We start from the raw sequence: 21,778 nt of genomic DNA on the forward strand, positions 1-21,778 counted from the left end.
AAGCAGGCGTAGGGAAACGTACGCAAGCGCGAGCACGTCAAGGCGAACGCGCATGCTCACCCAGAGCCGCAAAGCAAATACACAATGTGTGCACCAGGCACGTGCACTCTTGTGGACTTTGGAATCGCTACCACCTGGTCTCTGACAACATGTACAGGGTTGTGTGAGCCGGAAGAATGGGACGTCCCATACTTGAAAAAGCACATCACTCTTTCAAGTTCACACTCCTGGACATGATGAGAAGGGAGGCGGGGAATGAATACAGTTACATAACTGGGTGGGGCAGCCAGCTCAGGATAAAAAGCCCAGATCAATCAAGGCTGAAGTTGGGACAAAGACAGTTGGGTCTGGCCATGGAGTTCAGTGTCGTTCTCCTTCTTGCTGTCCTCACGGGACTCCTGCTTCTGCTGGCCAGGGGCCACCCGAAGGCCCATGGCCGCCTCCCGCCAGGCCCCCGTCCTCTGGCCTTCTTGGGGAATATTCTGCAGATGGACAGAAGTGGCTTACTCAAATCCTTCCTGAGGGTGAGATGCCGATGCATGGGCTCTGAGGGTGTCTCCCTGCCCCTGGGTCTGGGGATCACTCCCCAGAAGGAGTGAAGGCATCCTTTCAGGCTTGGGTGGGGTGTATGAAGGTGGCGAAGAAGGTGCATGGAGGTGAAGCATGGTAGCTGGTGGTCAGATGGTCAGAGGTGTCCCTGCTCAGTTGAAGTGTGTGGGCACTGGCCCCGGAGTGGGTGGGTGGGCACGCGGAGGCGTCTGGGCGCAAGCCATGGGTATAGAATTTCATACTCTTCTGCCACCGCCTGTGGAGTGTCTGGGCGCCTGACCAGCCCTGGAAGAGAGAGAAGGGGCAGAGTCACCAACTGTAAGTTTCTCCTCTGGCAAGAAAAGAGAGCGGAGATTGGCCCAGGTGGATGCCAGGAGGAGAAGGAAGACGGGAGGAAGCACAAGGTTCTTACCAATAACGGTCACAAACAAATGTGCAGTAATGGCTGACACTGGAGTGTTTACCAGGCTGTTTATCACCGCTTTCCACGCCTGATTTTACATGTGATTATCAATTTATTTATGAATAATGTAATCTACACCGGTGCACCCTCTTGGCAACAGAAGAACTGGGTCACCGACATAACTGCCAGCTTACATACCCCAAGGCCACCACACTCCTGAATCTTGGGTTTGTCATCCCTTTGCTTTTAAGAGAGAGAATTTTCCCACAAGTGGAGGGATGGGTATGCATAGGCCCCGAGTACTTTTTACTTCAGTGCCTCCCAGGGCACCACGTTTTTCTGTAAACTGCTGGGCTTGATTTCTTTGCTCAGATTTACATGGCTAGGATTTATCTGTATCCCCGTGGGAATTCATCAGGTCTGGCTTACCACACGCCTGCGGGGGAGGTGAGGTGCTATCCTTATCTCACAGGTATGGACCGTGAGGCTCAGCCTGGGGAAGACACTTGTCCTCAGTCACACAGCTGGGACTTCATGGAGGGAAAGCTGGGGTCTGGCACAGAGGTGTCCTCATCTCCAATGCCCTCCTAGGCCAAAGCTACCTAATGATTTGGGGATCACAAATCCTTTGAGAATTTGGTTAAGCTGTGGGCTCTCTCCCTTCCAAATGTCCACAAAGATTTTTACATAAAATTTTGAGAGTTCCAGACCCCCTAAAGTTCTTCCATGGAACCTCCAGGATTCTTTAGGGGTCCATGATCCTCCATTATTATTGCATCTTTGGAGACAGGAAGGGAGAGAATGGACTAAGGGGTGTCACGATGGGACAGGTCGGAGAAGGTGGCCCCGCTCCTCCTCCATTCCCTAGTATGCTCCCAGATCTTTCTAGAGTCAGACAGATTTGGATTTTGTGTTCCAGAGTCAACTCTTACTCATTGAGTCTCAGTTTCCTCCTCTGTTAAAATGAGATGGTGGTAAGAATGTGTGTCTCATAACATTAATGAGGACTGGGTGGCATACTGCATAGAGAGCCTGGTGTATAGTAAGTGCTCATTAAATGGCAGCTCTTTTGATCCATTCATTCAACAGTCATTTACAGGGCACCTTCTGTGTCCTGGGAACATTCTACACATTGATGATGTGGCTTTAGACAAGGCATACAAGTTAAGCAAATTAGGAAATACTAGGTAGACAAGAGCTATGATTAAAAGAAAGCCAGGTGCTATTTTAGAAAGTGGTGGAGCTACTTTAGATTGAATAGTGGGGGAGAGGCTCAGTCTCGCTGTGTCTGTGAGCAGACACCCTGCAAGATGCAGGAGCAAAGCACCGTAGAGAGGCAGGTGTGAGTGCAAGAACGCTGAAGTGAGAGCAAGCTCGGCATGTTTGGGGGAAAACATGGAGGCTGGATCTGAAGGAGGGAAGGGGCGAGGGGGAGGACAAGCAGAGGGGTGACGTAGTCACCTCATGTAGGGCGATGTGGATCATGGTGGAGACCTCAGATCTTACCCTCAGTGCAGTGGGGGGCATTGGAGGGTTTGGAGCCAGTTAGGGGTATTAATTAATTTACATTTTCATAGGGAATACTCTGGCTTCAGACTGGGGTGAGGTGGGTGGCCAACTGATCCTAAGAGGATGGGAATGGCAGTAGGGAGACCATAAGGAGGCTCTGCAGAGATCAGTGGGAGAGATTTTGCAGTAAACTTAATCTTTTCATGATTTTAAGTCAATTTTTAGTGAGGCTTAACATGACCCCTAAAAGTGCACAAGTCGTAAACGTTCAGCTCAATGAATTCTCTCAAGCGGACATACTCATGTAATTGACATATAGGTAAGTAACAACACGTCCTGTCCCCAGAAACCACCCTCCAGTCCCCTTCCAGTCACCACCCTCTCACTATCTTGACTTCATAGAAATAGAGTTAGGACATATGGCACTTTTGTGTCTGGTTGATTTCACTCAACACTACGCCTGTGAGTTTCATTCAAGTCTTGGCTGTAGCACGGGTTCTTTTTCATTGCTGCATAATTATTCCATGGCATGACTATATCGCCATATATTTATTCTCTATCAGTGTTGCTGAGAATTTTATTTGAAAAACTTCAATGGGCGCCTGGGTGGCTCAGTCCATTAGGCTTCCGACTTCGGCTCAGGTCATGATCTCGCAGTTTGTGGGTTCAAACCCGCATCGGGCTCTGTGCCGACCACTCAGAGCCTGGAATCTGCTTCGGATTCTGTGTCTCCTTCTCTCTCTGCTCCTCCCCTCTTCACGCTCTGTCTCTCTCTCTCTCAAAAACAAGTAAACATTAAAATGTTTTTAAAAAACCTTCAGCGAATCAGGTTGTTGGTATTTTGGTGAACCTACATACACATTTTGGTTGGGTGCTTGCATCTGGGAGTGAAGTTAATGAGTCATTGAATATACATGTGTTTAGCTTCAGTAAATACCACGGAGCAGTTTTGCAAATGCCTGTGCTGATGTTATGTCACAATCATCCCCGAAGCCGTTGTTTTCTCTTCATGTCTACCAAGCGGTTTAGGGTAGTTCCCTGGGGACATTGTCAGGAGGCAGACAGCAGGTTGACGTTGGGTCACAGGAAGGATGACCCTTCAGTTTCAATGCTGGGGAGATTTGGTTCGACTCAAGGGTATAGGCAGAAGTAAGAGATATTTAACCATCTGTACTGCTTAGGGCACCAACCATGCAGACTCTGTCTGGGTCATGGGTTAATCCTTTAGTTGCTGGGTCCTGGGAAGGGGAAGGCACCCTGGGGTGGAGGGTCTTGGGGTACTCAGTAGCTAATTGCCAATCTATACATGAGTGTGTTTATGGTTTAACAACTGGGATGGCCACATGGGTGCACATTGGCTAACAGTAACCTTGGGCGTGGATATGCTTCACAGCTCCGAGAGAAATACGGGGATGTCTTCACGGTGTACCTGGGGCCAAGGCCTGTGGTCATGCTGTGTGGGATAGAGGCCATACGGGAGGCCCTGGTGGACCAAGCTGAGGCCTTCTCTGGCCGCGGGAGAGTGTCTGCTGTAGAACAAATCTTTCAAGGCTATGGTAAGGACCTCAAAGACACCTGGAGGGGAATGATGGAAGATGGAAATTGGGGAGGGTGAGTCTGGGAAGGGGGGATAAGAGGCGCAGAGGAGCCCGGAGTCCCCTTCCAACCCTCTTGGCAATCCATGCCTTCCCTACACCTGCAGGTGTGGTCTTTGCCAACGGGGAACGCTGGAAGCTCCTTCGGCGATTCTCTCTGGCCACCATGAAGAACTTCGGGATGGGGAAGCGGAGTATAGAGGAGAGGATTCAGGAGGAGTCTCAGTGTGTGGTAGAGGAACTGCGGAAAACCCAGGGTGAGTCCCCGGGGAATGGGTATGCTGGGTGCGTGGCAACAGAAAGACTGAGGTGTATCTGTGGGCAGAGAAAGAGAGGCAGAGATAGAGAATGACCCTGAGAGACCATCCAGCAGAGGGACAGACAGAGATGGGTAGGAATGGAACACAGGGAGCCAGAAGAGATGTGGGGTGTATAGTGTCGAGAGTAACTCAAGGACATAAACTTGGTTATGTATTAGCATGCTATTTACTTGGGTTCAGGGAAACCAACCCATGGGTGAATTGTATCTGCAAGGGCAAAAATAACACTTACATAAAAGCAGGCAAAGAGAGAAAGGGGAAAACGATAGACACTTTGAAAATGCCAAAGTGGGTTTTTATTCTTCTTGAGTGGACTATTGACAAGCTGTCAGCGAGCAAGATGGGCAGCTGGGGCGTCCTGCCCTCAGGCAGCTGGGATGGGCTGTCAAAGAAGCACTTCTGAGGGGGGCCTGGGTGGCTCAGCCGGTGAAGCATCTGACTCTTGATTTCGGCTCAGGTCATGATCTTACGGTTTGTGAGTTTGAGCCCTGTGTCCGTCTCTGCGCTGACAGCACAGATTCTCTCTCTTTCCCCCTCTCTCTTTGCCTCTCCCCCACTCATTCTCTCTCTTTCTCTCTCAAAATAAATAAATAGACTTAAAAAAAAGAGAGAAGCACTTCTACTTACTTTTGGATTCTCCATATAAGGGTGTTTATGAGACATAAAGATGACAGGGTCCTTTCGTAAGAGATTTTGAGACGTAAATGTACAGACTGGGAGGGAGAGGCAGAGGCAGAGACATAGGGAGCAATAGAAGACTAGGGGCAGCAGACCATGAAGACAGACTCAGGTGGAAAAAGAGCGACTCAGATGGAGAGAGATAGGGAAGGGAAAAGAGACACAGATGGAGAGATGAAGACAAAGAGAGAGACTGGAAGAGACCGGGAGAAGCAAAAAGAAACCAAGGCAGACAGAAACCAAGGTAGAGAAAATGAGACTGACAGACAAGCTCAGGAAAGGGTGTGCAGGGGAGCAAGAGAAGACGGACAGGTGAGACCCGCAGAGAGAGGCTGATGCCATGACACTTCTGGGTGGGTGCACAGTCCCTGCTCCCCTCCCATCCAGGGAGGTCAGGATGTATACAGACATCGGCTGTCAAGTGCAGAACGATTCCATGGAGACCAAAGAGCCCTGGAGGTGGAGAGAAGAGATGAAGGGAGGGGATGACAGACAAGGGACAGGGAGAGCAGAGCTTTTCAACTTGCACATGTGATTGACTGAACACCAGCCCTGCACCCATCTGCCCCTGGGACTTAACTACCTGCCCCCAGGGTCAGAGCTGAGGCCTGAGAGGGACCCACCACACAGCCTCCATAGCTTGACGACCCTGCAGACAATAGCAGAACGGCACTTTCCCCCCAGGGTTGTGGTGGGAATTTAGTAAAATAATACATGAAGTGCTTAGAACAGGACCTGGCTGGTCCATCATCTGGGCTAGTGAATGTTAGCGGTTCCTGTTCCTGCTTCTTTGTCACCACTGAGCCAGGGAGGGCAGTCACATGGAGCATGGGGCAGTGGTCAAGTGCTCCCAAGGCCTTTGTTTGAGTCCGTGTCCCATGACCTGTGCCTCCTCCTCCTAGGAGCCTTCCAGGACCCCACCTTCCTTTTCCACTCCATGACTGCCAACATCATCTGCGCCATTGTCTTTGGAACACGCTTTAGCTACAAAGATCCCAAGTTCCTGCGGTTGCTGGACTTGTTCTACCAGAACTTCACGCTCCTCAGCTCCTTCTCCAGCCAGGTCAGGGAGCTGGTGTGGGAGGCTGGTGTGTGAGGTGGATATCTAGGGCACAGGGAAAGGGGTGATCTGCTTTGGTGTCCCAGAAATGCAGCTTTGGGCTGGAAGTGGGGCACAGACAACAGGGAGGGACAGGGACACTGAGCAGTAGAGGGCGGGAGGGACGGGAGACAGGGATGGGGAGCCTAGGATGAGGAGACAGAGATGGAGAGTCAGAGAGTCAGCAAGAGAGACCAAGACATGAGGGTTTGGAAGAGGAGAGAGAAGGACAGGGCGAAAGTGACGAGGAAGAGCAGAGATCAGAGACTCTGAGAGGCAGAGTGGCAGAGACAGAGGGAGAGAATAGGACTCAGACTGTCAGGCTGTCTATTCTTCTGTTCCTGATTCCTGCAAATCTTCACCTCTGTCTTTGGCAAATCTCCTCAATTGAAGAAATTCAAGGATACGTGAAAATAAGGGACCACATTTCTTCATTTTCCCCATTTCCCCGCCCACTTTTGGTCTTTGTAAAAATATCTCCCAGATTATAAAGTAATATGCTCCTCTTTTAAAACAAAATAGTGTGGTTTCTCTTTCTCAACGAATCTGGAAATACCCCGATTGTACATTAAGTTTAAAAAATTAAACTGCAGAACAGTATGCCTCATTATGGTTCGTACCAGGAGTGTATGTCAGATTTGCGTGTAGGACTGTTCCTAATGGTTAGTCACAAACTCCCATGACCTCCTGCTAGACAGTCTGATCCAAAAAGCTAGGATGGGGCCCAGAGTGAATATTTGCAACAGGTGCAGCAGGTGATTTCACTTTTCTCTTCCCACAGAGAACCACAGGGAGAGAAAAATCTAGAACGAGATTGACTAGAGAGTTATCAATGGTTATCGCTAAACATTAAGAAAGATTGGGGTGCCTGGTGGCTCCATTGGTTAAGTGTCCAGCTTTGGCTCAGGTCATGATATCTCAGTTCAAGTGTTCGAGCCCCGCATCGGCCTCGTGCTGACATCTCGGAGTCTGGAGCCTGCTTTGGATTCTGTGTCTCCCTCTCTCTGCTCCTCCCCTACTCATGCTGGCGTGCTCTCTCTCTCTGTGTCTCTCAGAAATAAAGAAACTTAAAGAAATTTTTTTTAATTAACAGAGAATTTTACATTGCCCTCTCTGTTTCCACCTTTTTTTATTTGCAATTATTTGCAACAGGTAGGTATTACATTAATCCTAGACAATCCAGTAGAAATATGTTCCAAAATAAATAGTCTTAAGCAGGCAGTAGGCTCATCTTGTGTATGCATCACGGTATCAATGTTTGGTGCAACAAAGGAGACGTGAGGGGTGGAAAGAGTCAGAGAGGTCTGAGCCAAACAGATCCACTGGGCGAGGTAGGCAATAGAAGCACAGAGAGCCAACCACCTGGCTGACTCAGTCAGTAGACCAGGCGACTCCTGATCTCAGGGTCGTGAGTTCGAGCTCCACACTGGGTGTAGAGATGATTTAAAAGAAAAAAGTAGCTGCAGAGAGACAAGTGAGAAGAGACACACATGGGTAAGGAGAGGCGCCAAGGAGAGAGGTGTGGCAGCAACCAAAACAGGACGGGAGGATGAGGGAGGAAGAGACAGAAGGAGAAAACTGGGAGAACAACAGATCAAAGGAGACTTAGAATCAGTGAGTGAGAGGCAGAGACAGAAACAGAGAGGCAGAGCAAGATGAGATTCTGCCCTACCCAGGCCCCAGGAGGGCTCCCCTCCCTGTGACTCCCTGGCTCCACCCCAGGAGGACCTCACAGCCCCTTCTCTGCTGCAGGTGTTCGAGCTTTTCTACAACTTCTTAAAGTACTTTCCAGGTACACACAGGCAAATCTACAAAAACGTGCAGGAAATCATAGCCTTCATAGAGGACGCTGTGGAGAAGCACCGTGAAACCCTGGACCCCAGCACCCCCCGGGACTTCATGGATGCCTACCTGATCCGCATGGACAAAGTGGGGGTTGGCGGAGGGGAACAGGAGGGGGCAGGGAGGGAGGAAAAGATGGCGGCGAAGAGAAGAAGGGTGGGGAAAGGGGGAAGGGAGTGGGGAATAGGGGAGGGAGATGGGAAAGGGAGGAGAGACTCAGGAACCAACTGAGGGGAAGAGGAAAAAAGGGGAAAGTTGGGAGGAGAGAGGGAGAGAGATACAGGGGGTGTGAGACCCAGCAGCAGGGGAGGGCGCCCCCAGGCAAGAGCGTGCAGCAAAGCCCCCGCTCCCCTGACACGCCCCCTACCGCTCGGATTCAGGAGAAGTCCGACCCCAACAGCGAATTCCACCATCGGAACCTCATCTGCACGGTGCTCTCCCTCTTCTTCGCCGGCACGGAGACCACCAGCAGCACGCTCCGCTATGGTTTCCAGCTCATGCTCAAGTACCCTCATGTCACAGGTGGGTGGGCGGGGACCACCGATCGAGGCAGGGGGCGGGGGCTTCTCATCCCTTTGGGAGCTGCAAAAGTGCAGCTGGGATCCTTCCTGAATGAGGGAGGAAGTGTTCACCTCCTATATATACCAGGAGCGCTGCAGGTTTTGAATGAGCCCCTAAGGCAGCCCCGCCAGTGGATGGATGAACAATCTGTCGGTGTGTTCTCCCATCATGTAAAGGCAGACTCCTCTCTCTGCCCACCCATCCATCCATTTGTCTATCCTTTTATTTGTTACCTGTTTTTATTACCTGTATACTCAGATTCTTTCACCTATGATTGATTCAAGGACCTAGCTTCCATTCTTTATTTGCATTAATTGATTCAATTGTTGATCTTTTGAAACAGGGATTAATGAATGAAGTACTTGTCATTGATTCATTGGCTCGTTTGTCCATGCATGCATCCATCTGCCCTATGAACTAGATTTCATTCCTTAATTCTTCCATCGGTCTTTCAATCCACCCTTCATCCATTTATTATGCATTTAATTCAGTTAATTCATGACTGATTATTTATCTGTCATTCAGTCCCTCCATCTACTTGTTCCTTTTTATACCTATTTTATTTTATCTATTTTTATACCTATTTCATCACTTTTTGATACCTGTTATTTCACTAATTTATTTATTTACTTATTGCTCTATAGATCTAGTCATCCATTCATTTATGCAATTGATTTCCTGGTTAATCAGGTTCACTTATTTGTCTGTGGGCCATTTATTAATTAATGACCCAATAATTCATATATTGATTGGTAAACAAATACACACATCCATTCACTAATGTTCTTCCATTCATCACTCTTTCCATTCATAAGTCGACTGGCTTATGTATTCATTTATCCAGGTGTTTGTGGGTTAATCTATTGATCTATTTCATGGTTATATTCCTGAGTACCTAGCACAGTGTCTCATCTATAATACACACACAATAAATATTAGGTCATTTTCTACTCTTTTTGTTTTTAAAAATTTCAATGTTTATTTATTTTTGAGAGAGGAGGAGAGGGGAGAGGGTGAATGGGGGAGGAGCTGAGACCCAGGGGGACAAAAAATCCAAAGCAGGCTCTGTAATGACCGATGTGGGACTCAAACTCATGAGCCTTGAGATTAGGACCTGAGCCGAGGTCAGACATTTAACTGCTTAATAGACTGAGCCACCCAGGCTCCTCTCCAGTCTTTTTAGAGGGAGAATTTTGACAGGTTTATAGCCTTGAGTTCTTAATGTGAAATTCTGTGCAAAATTGTGGTGTGTGTGTGTGTGCGCACGCACGTGAGTGTGTGTGTGTGTGTGTGTGTGTGTGTGTGTGTGTGTTTACCTGTGCCTGTGGGAAGAGAATTCATAACATTCAATAGATTTGAAAGGGTGAGAATTCTTGCTTCCCACCGCCCCCACCCCCCCTGGCCTCCCCCTCTTCCAGGGTTGTTTGCTCTGAGGGGTGTCAATGACCTAATCCTTTATTACAGGTTTTTCCTGGCTCATTAGCCCACACAAAGCAGTGTCCCTGCTGAAATGTCTCTTTAAAATGAGGTTCCCTCAAACTGAGGGTTGATGGGGGGTGGGAGGGTGGGGAGGGTGGGTGATGGTTATTGAAGAGGGCACCTTTTGGGATGAGCACTGGGTGTTGTATGGAAACCAATTTGACAACAAATTTCATATATTGGAAAAAATAAAATAAAATGAGGTTCCCTGGTCCCACTCTTCTGTACAGAGAGAGTCCACAAGGAGATTGACCAGGTGATTGGCCCACACCGCCTTCCATCCCTTGATGATCGAGCCAAAATGCCATACACTGACGCAGTCATCCATGAGATTCAGAGATTCAGTGACCTCTTCCCTATTGGCGCGCCGCACACGGTCACCAAAGACACTCACTTCAGAGGGTACTTCATGCCCAAGGTGAGGCCAGCTGGGCTCCCACATTTTTCCTGTGTGGGCATCCTGGGTTCTCTTAATCTCTGCACTTGACCTGTTTTTGGTTTTATCACTAGGGCCCTCTTGGTTTTTTGTTTGTCTGTTTGTTTTGTTTTATTTTGTTTTTAAGGGTGGGCTGAGGAAAGGAATGGCAGTATCTGTTGACCTTGTGACTCTCCCTCAGGGCACTGAAGTATATCCCCTCCTGCACTCTGCTCTCAATGACCCACATTACTTTGAAAAACCAGATGCCTTCAACCCTGACCACTTTCTGGATGCCAATGGGGCACTGAAGAAGAATGAAGCTTTTATCCCCTTCTCCATGGGTAAGCCAGGCCTGCACTCTTTCCCAGATACCAGAGTGAAAGGCCACTCTCTCTTTGAGACAGTCCAGGAGAGATCTTGGTTCATTGAGCAGCTACTATATGCCATTTGCTTTACCTTTAACCCACTTCATCTTCCCTGCAACCCTAGACAGGGCTTAAGAAGACCACATCCCGGGGCACCTGGGTGGCTCAGTCGGTTAAGCGGCTGACTTCGGCTCAGGTCATGATCTCACGGTTCGTGGGTTCGAGCCCCGCATCAGGCTCTGTGCTGATGGCTCGGAGCCTGGAGCCTGCTTCGAATTCTGTGTCTCCCTCTCTCTTTCTCTGCCCCTCCCTCACTCACACTCTGTCTCTCTCTCTCTCTCTCTCTCAAAAATAAATAAACATTTAAAAAAAAAAAAAAGAAGACCACATCCCAAAGGCACATCTTGGTAAGCTGGACCTTGGGAAAGTATTTTAACCTCTCTACGCCTTGGTATAGAGATACACCTTGGTATAAAATAGCTGGTGAGCACTACTCTGAGCTCAGTGCTTTATTGGGGGCTGAAGATGATGCACTGGGCAAGTCACATAGGGACACAGTCTCTGCCCTGGGAAATTTACAGCCCAGCAGGGGAGATGGGCATTTATCATTTGACCACAAAATAGTACCTAATTAAATTTAATTAATGCTTGCAATGTGCTTAGAACTGCTTGGCACAAAGTCGGTGCTCATGGATGTGATGATGATTATTATCAGTAATCATAACTGTGATAAATGCTGTGAAAGGGACTTTGGGAACACAAAGAGGAAATACTGACTACTCTTGGTGGTTCGGTGAGGAAAAGCTTTCCTCGAAGCACTGGCTTCTAAGCTAAGACCTCAGGGGTGAGTATCAATCAGCCACTAGGAAGTGTTCCAGGCAGAGGGAACAGCAAGTCAAAGCCTGAAGGTGGAGACAGCATCGCGTTTTTGAGAAACAAACCCAGGGAGCCTGGAGTGTGGATTCTAAAAGGGGAGAAGGGTGAAGATCTCAGCTGGAGGGCCTTGGAAGCTGGGGGGAGTTTGGGTTTATCTTGCTGGTACTGGGAGCCAGGAGTGGGTCTTGACATGCTCTGACCTGTCTCTTTCCCCGTTCTGCACTATGTGGCCCCGTCTTGAGAAAACCCCAGTGCCCAGAATCCTCATCCTTTGGGAGAAAGGAGGACCCCCGAACCAAGGCCCTAGTCTTGAGTTCCATCAGTGACCCCAGTGACCCAGATCCCCTGGCTCTGCCCAGTGCTATGGCTTCCCTCATTTCATCTTAAGTGAGAGTTGGGGGACTTGTGGGATGGTGGGGTGGGGCCCATGATCCCATTCACTAGTCCTGTTCTAAGGTTAGAGAGAGAGGCAGAGATGTAGAGAGGGAAGGAGAGAGAGAGACAAAGAAAGAATGAGTGAGAAAAATGGAGAGAAGGACAAAGACAGACACAGAGAGAGATAATGACAGGGGACAAGTGACAGAGACTGAGTGCACAATGAGACAATACAGTGAGGAAGGGGAAACAAGAGAGAATAGGAGACAGAGAGAGAGGGGGGGAAGGAGGGAGAGAGTTTCAGATGGAATCAGATCCAAATGGACAGAGACAGGGAGCTTAAGGTTGAAGAAAGTGGGCAAAAGAGGAAGGAGACAGAGGAGCAATGTCTGATGGGAGGTCAATCAGAGCAAAAGACTGATGCAAGATTGCCATGAGTGGAAAGAACGACAAACCAAGCCGAAAGATGTTAGAGCCAACAGGATAGTGAAGGGTGTCCCAGTGGACAGTCCCAGGGATTGGGATTGGAAGAGAGGATGGGAGGGAGACAGTAGGAGTCAGGCTGTTCTGGAAAGAACTGGGTCACAGAACCAGTCACAGGAGAACCAGTCTAGAGGCCTGCTCTGAGTATCTCTAAGTCCATGTTACCTAACTTGTGATGTGCCAAAAAGATACAGACATTTCCCCCAGAGATGTCCACGTAGGCATAATGTCTGACACCTTGACTGGTCTAGGAAATATCTGAATGGCCTTGCCATGGTGGTCAGCTTGCAGATCAAGAGCCATTGAGGTGGGGTGCCTGGGTGGCTCGGTCAGTTCAGTGTGGGGCTTTAGCTCAGGTCATGATCCATCCTTGGTGAGTTCGAGCCCTGGGTCAGGCTCTGTGCTCAAAGCCGAGAGCCTGCTTCAGATTCTGTCTCCCTCTCTCTCTGCCCCACCCCCCTGCTCCCACTCTGTGTATTTGAGAGAGCTCTCTCAAAAATAAGTAAACATTAAAAAAGAAAGAGCCACTGAGGTAAAGGAGGCTTTCGGTGCCTCTTCCTGGGGTTCCTACTCCCTTTGTGTTTATTTCTCTTCAAGCCCGTGCTTCATAACCTACTGGAGGCTCTCACACCTCTGAGAATCCAAGGAAGCAGACCCATTCACACTTCTTTTTATTCATTTATTTATTTTAATAGCACGTGAGCATGGGCTCCTGAGCAGGGTAGGGGCCGAGGGAGAGAGGGAGAGAGAAAATCCAAAGCAGGCTCCGTAATATTCACGCAGAGAATAAGACCTGGGAGCCAAAATCAAGAGTCAGACACTTAACCAACGGAGCCACCCAGGTGCCCCGCCCCATTCACAATTTTAAGTGTAGTTTGGTTTTTCCCCCAAACTTTTGAAGCCCATGGCTCTCGGACTGAGATAAAATGACAACCCAGATATAGACAAACACACACAGTGCCAGATACACCCTCATGCTCCCAACCGCACACACTCCCCCCATGCGCTCCCTGCCCCCCAATCCTCCTCACACTCTCCCCCCACATACACTCCCCACACAACTCCCCTCCACACTCCCCTCCATACTCTCCCCACATGTTCCCCACACAACTCCCCTCTACATTCCCTCCACACACTCCTCCCACACACCCCCACACATACCTCCCGCCCCTCCCTTTCCTCCTTACACACTCCCCCCAACACACTGCCCACCCCCACCTCTCCCCACACCCCCACACCCCCACACTCCCCACACAATTGCCGTCCACACTCTCCACACAACTCCTCTTCACACTACCTCTCATTCCCCCCCACACAGTCTCCCCCCCATACTCCCCTCCCATTCCCCCCTACCCACCCCTCCCCACACCCCTGCCCAGCTCTCACCCCACACACTCCCCACACAATTGCCCTCCACACTCTCCACACAACTCCTCTTCACACTCCCCCCCATAGTCCCTCCACACTCTCCCCCCATACTCCCCTCCCATTCCCCCCTACCCACTCCCCCGCCAACACACTCTCTGCCCCCACCCCTCCCCACACCCATGCCCAGCTCTCACACCACACGCTCCCCACACAACTGCCCTCCACATTCCCCCCACTTCCTCCACACACACACCCGCACTCCCCCCCACACCCCCTACACTCCCTCCCACACAAACTGCCCACCACACATACATTCCCCACCACAGGCACACACACTCCCCACCAGACACACACTCCCCCCCCCACCCCACACACACTTCTTACCACACACACCCAGAAACAAACACAAACAATATCTACACCTATAGTATCCTTAGTACAGGCCAGGTGCTGGTCTGAGAATTTTTACAAATATTAATTTCTTTACCTTCATAATAGTCCTTTGAAATAAGTACCATCCTCCTCATATTAGAGATGAAGGACATTAAAAACGTTGTCAGAAATGTGCACACACCTGCACGTGTGGAGGCAGACGCACGCGCACACACACACACACACACACACACACACACATCTAACCTGAAGTGAGTGTTTGTTCTCCAAGTGGCCACTGAGCCTCTGGAAATCTCACAGAAGCTACAAACTCTCCTGGAGAAACGTGCAAGGCACCTCCACCCAAACGTTAGCCCCTGGTTTCAAAGGGCTCGGGACCCCCTAAAACACCACCCTGGATTGCAGGTTGAAGGCCAGTCCCATACAAATCTGTTGGCGATGGACACAGATGTCTGGGCTTTGGGATGTGACCGGGCAAGGGATGTGCATCGGCTCTGTGCCCACACTGGTGATCTTCTTTGTTCACAGGGAAGCGCATTTGTCTTGGTGAAGGCATCGCCCACATGGAATTATTCCTCTTCTTCACCACCATCCTCCAGAACTTCTCTGTGGCCAGCCCTGTGGCCCCCGAGGACATCGACCTCACACCCCAGGAGAATGGCATAGGAAGAGTGCCCCCAGTATACCAGATCAGCTTTCGGTCCCGCAGAGGGGACTGAGAGAAGGGCCTCAAAGGATCCCAGGATCAGGAAGTATTCCCAGCTCTGCAGAAGCCAGTTCCTTGACTGGCCCTGGGTCTTCCTGCTGCTGAGAGACCCACCACAAGCCAGTGTCTCCCCCCTCCTCGGTTGCTGCCTCTGTGGGAGAGTCCTTTCTGCAGCCTCATCTCAGACCATCACTCTGCAGCTCTTGCATAGACTCATGGAAGTGTTTTCCTTTCCTTTGTTAACAGAGTTCCCAGTGTGGTGTATATATAGAAGCTGGGGGCTAAGACGGGAGACTTGACTCAGATGCTCTTTGCATTTGTGCCTCCCAGGCCACAGCTTCCCCCAGGGACTTCTCCCTTCCTCAGAACAACCACAGTCTCCATTTAGCAACTGTTTGCGCTCCATGATCTGTGCATACGTGACCTCCCTGGAATCCTCCTTCCAGTAGTCCCATGGGGCAGATACAATGATCATGCCCATTTTACACATGAGTAAACAAAGGCTAGACAATGGCATCAGTTGTCTGAAGTCCTATCATATGGCTTGCAGTGGGGGAGCAAGATTCACACTCTCTCCCTGGCTCTCCACCTCAAATTCTTCACCTAGTCATACCCCCCCTCCAATATATTTTAAAATTACTGTGAAATTCATATAACATAAAACTAAGTGTTTTCACTTTTTAAAAATTTACTTAGAGAGGGAGGGAGAGAGAGAGAGAGAGAGAGAATGCAAGTGGGGGAGGAGCAGAGAGAGGGGGAGACAGAACCTGAAGGGGGCTGGAACTCACAGACCTCGAGGTCATGCATGACCTGAGTGAAAGTCAGGTGCTTAACCAACTGAGCCACCCAGGCACTCCAGAACTAAGTGTTTTAAAGTGCATGATTTGGTGGCATTGGCTCATTCACAATGTTGTGTAACCACCGCCACTTTCTAGTTCCAAACATTTTCATCACCCAGGAAGAAAACTCCGTACCCACTAGCAGTCACTCCCCATTCCCCCTCCCCCTCAGCTCCTGGCAACCACCAATCTGCTTTTGGTCTTTATGTATTTGCCTATTCCGTGTGATTCATGCAAATGGAATCATACAATACGTGCTCTTTTGTGTCCGGCTTCTTTCACTTGGCATAATATTTTGGGGTTCATCCACATTATAGACCATTGCTTGTACACTGCCATCCCCATTCTTACTGAATTTCCCTACTTCCATCCCTCTATGCAAGGGCTTCCTCAGCCCCTTCAGCTGCATGTTTCTCCCCTGGTGCCTTGGATTCCCTGGTATTCCCCTTCAAATCCCCTGAGACTGAAACAAACATCCAAATCCTGACATCCCCTGGGAAGATAGCGATCCATGCCATCTTACATGAGACCCACTTATTGTCAGGTCACTAGGGATCCTTCTAGAAGATGAGAACTTCTTCGCCTCAAAACCAGGTCCAAGAAGGCAAATATTTGCTAAGGAATGAATGAATGAATGAATGAATGAATGGTTCAATCAGTCAGCCTCAAACCCGCCCAACATGGAGCTAGGCTTCCCCCATCAGACCTTATCTTTTTCTTCATTTCTCATTCTCTTCTGAGGCCCATAGCAAATCCTTCTTTCCAGCGATCTCAGGATGCCTCAGTTCGGTCTTCTAGCGATTTCCAATCCCTCATGATGCAATGCCACCCTCTAAGAAAATCAGCCAAGAGCCACCCTTGCAGTAGACCATCGTACACCAGGCTCTGCCAGCTGGCACCACCGCCCTTCCCTCAAGAAGGTACCCCAGGTTCAAGGGCATTGCCTGCTAAGATACCTCCGGCCAGCCAGGGGCCAATGGGAAGCCAGTTTGGGGATCCAATAGAGAGGCTAAACTTCCTGGCCTCTGCAGCACCTGCCATCTTTAGGTTCCCTGATGCCACTGGGGAGTTACCAAGAGCTGTGCTAAAGTAGATTTTTGGCACATCCGCCCCGACAATCACAGAAAAGAGAAGGTGACACACGACAGAGCAGCCTACCTTTTAAGAGGGACAGCAGGATGGAAGGAAGACATAGGCGGGACCATGGCAGTCACAGCCCCTTGCTGTTCTGGGGTCACCCAGCTTCTCGGAGTCAAGTCCCTCTGGGACTGTGGCCTCTGCCCTTCCTGGGGAACTTTTTGCAAATAAACCCCAAGGGCTTTCTCAAGTCCTTACAGGCAGTGAGATGGGATGGGGAAAGCGGGTGGAATGCAGGAGGTGGGTGGACAGGAGACAGCTCAAGGGCAGGAAGGCACTTGAGGGTCAAACTGTGGGGGGACTTCGCAGGCCAGCTTGGGGACTGACTTCTCCCAGCTGGGATCGGGCCCATGAGAGAAGCTTCTGGAATTCTTATAAGAAGGAATGCAGGGAAGGTAAACCAGAGAGAGAAAATTCTGATAAACATGAGGCTTTGAGCTCTGGTTCTGCTGGGGTGGGAAGGGAGAGGTACTAGAGCTTATGTGTGAGGATTCTCTGTAATTTTTAAAATTCAAACCTGGAAGAGTTCTTGTAAAAGCTGAAAGAGGAGGACATTTGGGGCAAGGGCACATGAGCGAGGCTTGGAGTACGCCACAGCATTCAGTGTCCATGCTTCTCTGATAAGGATGCAGTGGGGAGGGAGTAGTGGTGGTTAGGTTAGGCTGGAACATGTGATCCAGGTGTGAGGGTGGAGACTCTTTCCTCACTCTTCTCTGGAGTGAGAGAGTGAGATCTGCATCCTGCCCCCACAGCTGCGGGTGAAGTACTGGATGCCCTCACCATCTACCTGGGACCACGGCCAGTCATCAACCTGTGTGGGTACAAGGCAGTGAGGGAGGCCCTGGTGGGTCAGGCTAAGCTTTCCCTGGCTGAGGGCACATCGCCATCATTGATCCCATCCTCAGGGGAAGAGGTGAGTGGGGCATAGGGGTGGGTTTGGGAAAAAGAGGAGGGGACATCCCACGTGTCCTCCCAATCTTCCATCCATGACCCACCAATCAGGTACGATCTTCGCTAATGGAAAGTCTTAGAAGGTCCTTCAACAAATCTCTCAGGTCACCATGAGGGACTTTGGGATGGGGAAGCAGAGCATTGAGAAACGAATCCAGGATGAGGCTCAGTGTCTGGTGGAAGAACTGAGGAAATCCCAGGGTGAGCCCTGGGGACTGCTCAGGAGTTGGAGGGGCAGGCAGAGGGTGGGACAGAGAGATCCAGAGACAGAGAGATGCAGAGACAAGTTCAGGGAAAGGGAGAAGGAGACAGAAAAAGAGAAAAATAATGAGGAAAACAGGGAAGGAGACAGAGAGGTGGAGAAAGCAGACAGAGAAAGCAAGACAGAGGAAAAACCCAGGATACCAACAAAGATCAATCCAGAAGTAGAAACTATAAGGAAAAGACTTAGAAAGAAAAAGGTAAGGAGAGAAATAGAGTCAGGGGAAACAAAGACTGACAGTGAGGCCAAGGACAGGGCCACAAAGACAGACGGGACACAGAAAGAGAGAGAACAGAGTAGAAGGGGCTGATTCTCAAAGACTCAAACACAAGACCAGACAAAGACACAGGTGCACCAAGAAGGTCACACCAAGACAGAACCCAAGAAAACCATGAGACACAAAGTGCAAAATGCCCAGAAAGATGTGTGATAAGAGACATAGTGAAAGCCAGGCTGGCCAAGAGAAAGAGAAAGAAACCAACCAAGCTAAGAAGGCACCAGCCAGGTCAGAGCCTTCCAGAAGGACAATGCAGTCCTCCACCCACCGCCCACCCCCATCACCCTGTGACCTATCTGGATCCCACTTTCCTCTTTCACTCCACCATGGCCAACATCATCTGTACCATCATCTTTGGCCAGTACTTTAAGTACCAGGACCTCAGAATCTTAAGGCTGCTACACTGAATGAATGATCTCTCCACTTTTGCCAGCTCTTTCTACAACCAGGTGAGGCCAAAGTTTCCATGGTGGGCCAGGAATTGGGGTGGGTGGAACTTGGGAAGGAATAAGATGCTTTTTCTCCTAACACTGAGGCAAGAAGGCATCGAGATCAGTTTTCTGTGCACACACTTACCCTCTACACCCTTCTAAGTGAGGCAATGAGTCCAACTGGAGGTAGGAATCAGGCCTCAGGAGAGGGTGGCCTGTGAGAGAAATCCCAGCAGAGGTAACAACGCACTTGTTCACGTGCCACTGAGAGTATTTGTGTGAGTGCTCAACTGGGAGGCACATTCCCGAAGTCTACGGGATGAATTAAGCCTGTCGGATATTGCTGTGCTGTGCAGGTACAGCCTCAACCCTTGTAGCACCAGCCTAGAGAGAACAGATTCTTGGAACTCCTTGCTTCTTCCCTGGAGATGTGTGAACTCCTTTCTGGCATCCTGAAACACTTTCCTGGTACCCACACTCGAGTGTACAACAAAATTCAAGAAATGGAACATTTTGTCCTTGAGAACATCAAGAGGCTGGACCCCAGGGCCCCGCAGGACTTCATTAATTCCTTCCTGGTCCACATGGACAAGGCAAGGGCGAGCTGGATGGGGGGCAGGTGGGAAAGAGGGTGATGGGCACATTACTGCCATTGAGCTAATATGTTTGGATATGATGTATGCATTGTTCAAATGCTGAACTACTTCCTATGTGTTGGTAAGAAAGCCACTAGTCCATCCCCCTTCGCACCCCCTATTCCCTCCTCAGCTTCCCTAGGCTCTCCTGAAATTCCTGTTATGAGATAGCAACTGCCCCTGCAGGGCGTCTTCAAGACCCTTCTCCACCTTCTCCCATTCTGATTGGTCGGAAGCCCCTGTCTGTTCTGATTGGTCGGAGGTTCATGTCTGTTCTGATTGGCCAGACCCCCCTGTCTGTTCTAATTGGTTGGAGGCCCATGTCTGCTCCATTGGCCAGACACCCATGTATATTCTGATTGGTCAGGGGTCCATGTTTTTTCTGATTGGTCGGAAGCCCCTGTCTGTTCTGATTGGTCGGAGGTCCATGTCTGTTCTGATTGGTCAGGGGCCCACGTATATTCTGATTGGTTTGGCAAGTGTCATACTGGTTGTTAAACATCTTCAATATCACTCCTGGATGGGCAGCTGCAAGGAAAGCAAAGACACCCAGAGACAGAAAAGATGAAAACCAAAAAATATCAATCCCTAACATATATTGAGTACTTACATACCTAGTATCAAAATAACCCCAGATGATGAACTACATGATAGGTTAAGTTCCTTATCCAAAGACACCCAACCAGGGAATGGTAGGGATTGAGTTTGAACCTAGGCAGTTTGGTTCCAAAGCCCACACTTTTTGCTACATTGTTGACCTCGGATAGAGAGAAAAGGAAATAAGAAAAATAGAAAAACTGGCACAGAGTAACAGGGGAGTGGGTGAGAAGAAAAGAAGACCCAGAAGCTGGGTATCTTTGCAAGGGGAAATGTTAAGTAAAGTAATGTCCTTTGCTATTCCCCAGGATTTCCTGAATCCTGAGAGTGAGTTCCACTGTAAGAATCTCGTCTACACAGCGGTCTTACTGTTGTTTGCTGGCACAGAGAGCTCCAGCACCACTCTCTAGTTTGGGATTCTACTCCTTCTTAAGAACCCCGATGTTTTAGGTGAGCTGGGCTTATGGTGGTTGAGGGCCAGAAAGGGTGGAGGGTCTTGCAGCTATGCTGGAAGGTGGTCACGTGATGGGTAAAGACATACAACTTCTAGCCTTGTCAGTCCAAAAAATAAGATTCACCCCTGTGAAGATTGGTAACTTATGATAAAGCTTTGTTGCTAACAAGGCACTTTGAAGTTGACAGCATAATTTAGTTTACAAAATATTTTTCATTCAATTAAGCAACCCATGGTTTGAAAGGTACTTTCGTACTTATGAAATACATAAGGTGGTTGTAAAATGCTTTATGGTTAATGAAGCTTGCCCCAGTCACAAAGAGTACCATTGACAAAGCATTTGCAGTCTAAAACAGCACATGGCTCTTTTTTTTTAAACTTCTTAAAAAACATTTTTTTTTTTTTGTTATTTTTGAGAGAGACAGAGAGAGACAGAGGGCAAGCAGGGAAGGAGCAGAGAGAGAGTGAGGCACAGAATTGGAAGCAGACTCCAGGCTCTGAGCTCTCAGGACAGAGCCCGAAGCGGGGCTTGAACCCACAGACTGAGAGATTGTGATCTGAGCTGTAGTCGGCTGCCCAATGGACTGAACCACCCAGGCGCCCCCTTAAAGCACATGGCTCTTGACACAACGCTTTGAGATTGACACTTTGAACTTGACAAAGAACTTGATTCTTTGGAGCAGCTTGCTGATTTACTAATTAAAAAGCCCCTCAATTGTTTCTCATGTTGGTGGTCTGCAGATCAGACTTGGAGAAATTCTCATCTAATCAAATTCCCCTATTTCACAGGTAATCAATTTCAAGGTCAGAGTGGGGAAGTGGCTTATCTAAAAATCACATAGCAAATCACTGGGACAAAAGGATATGACACCAGTTTCAGCCATAATCCATCTTTAGTTAAAAAAAAAAAAAGTGGCCAAAGTTTGAATGAATTTCCACCCACCCATCATTACCCACGTGATCCCCACTCATAACTAGAGTGGAAACATCAGACAAGATTTCCCTACAACAAGGCCATTGACTTTCTTTCTCCATGCTTTCATTGAGAAGGAACAATAACATAACACCTTAAGAAAAGTTCACAAGACCCTCCCCCCACATTCTGTAGGTCATGTTTTGGGTGACTTGGTTGAACCCACTATTAAGGTCATTCATTGATATTACCCACCCTACCAC

At 49.1% G+C, this 21,778-nt stretch overlaps 1 protein-coding gene across 3 annotated transcripts; it reads left to right on the top strand.

Moving 5' to 3' along the window:
* Window positions 1-321: 321 nt before the first annotated feature.
* LOC122208684 (cytochrome P450 2B11-like) lies at window positions 322-15,532 on the top strand. Of its 3 annotated transcripts, none has more exons than XM_042920003.1 (9): window positions 322-524; window positions 3,855-4,017; window positions 4,164-4,313; window positions 5,957-6,117; window positions 7,906-8,088; window positions 8,376-8,517; window positions 10,266-10,453; window positions 10,653-10,794; window positions 14,842-15,532. In XM_042920003.1, the coding sequence occupies exons 1-9, from the start codon at window positions 354-356 to the stop codon at window positions 15,030-15,032; spliced, it is 1,491 nt and encodes a 496-aa protein (XP_042775937.1). In that variant the 5' UTR covers window positions 322-353; the 3' UTR covers window positions 15,033-15,532. The 3 variants fall into 3 exon arrangements, with proteins under 3 accessions (XP_042775937.1, XP_042775938.1, XP_042775939.1); XM_042920004.1 differs by having other exon boundaries at window positions 324-524; window positions 7,906-8,082; XM_042920005.1 differs by lacking the exon at window positions 5,957-6,117 and having other exon boundaries at window positions 325-524; window positions 7,946-8,088.
* The last annotated feature ends 6,246 nt before the right edge of the window (window positions 15,533-21,778 follow it).

The sequence above is a fragment of the Panthera leo genome, chromosome E2, assembly GCF_018350215.1.
Source record: "Panthera leo isolate Ple1 chromosome E2, P.leo_Ple1_pat1.1, whole genome shotgun sequence".
Lineage (NCBI taxonomy): Eukaryota > Metazoa > Chordata > Mammalia > Carnivora > Felidae > Panthera > Panthera leo.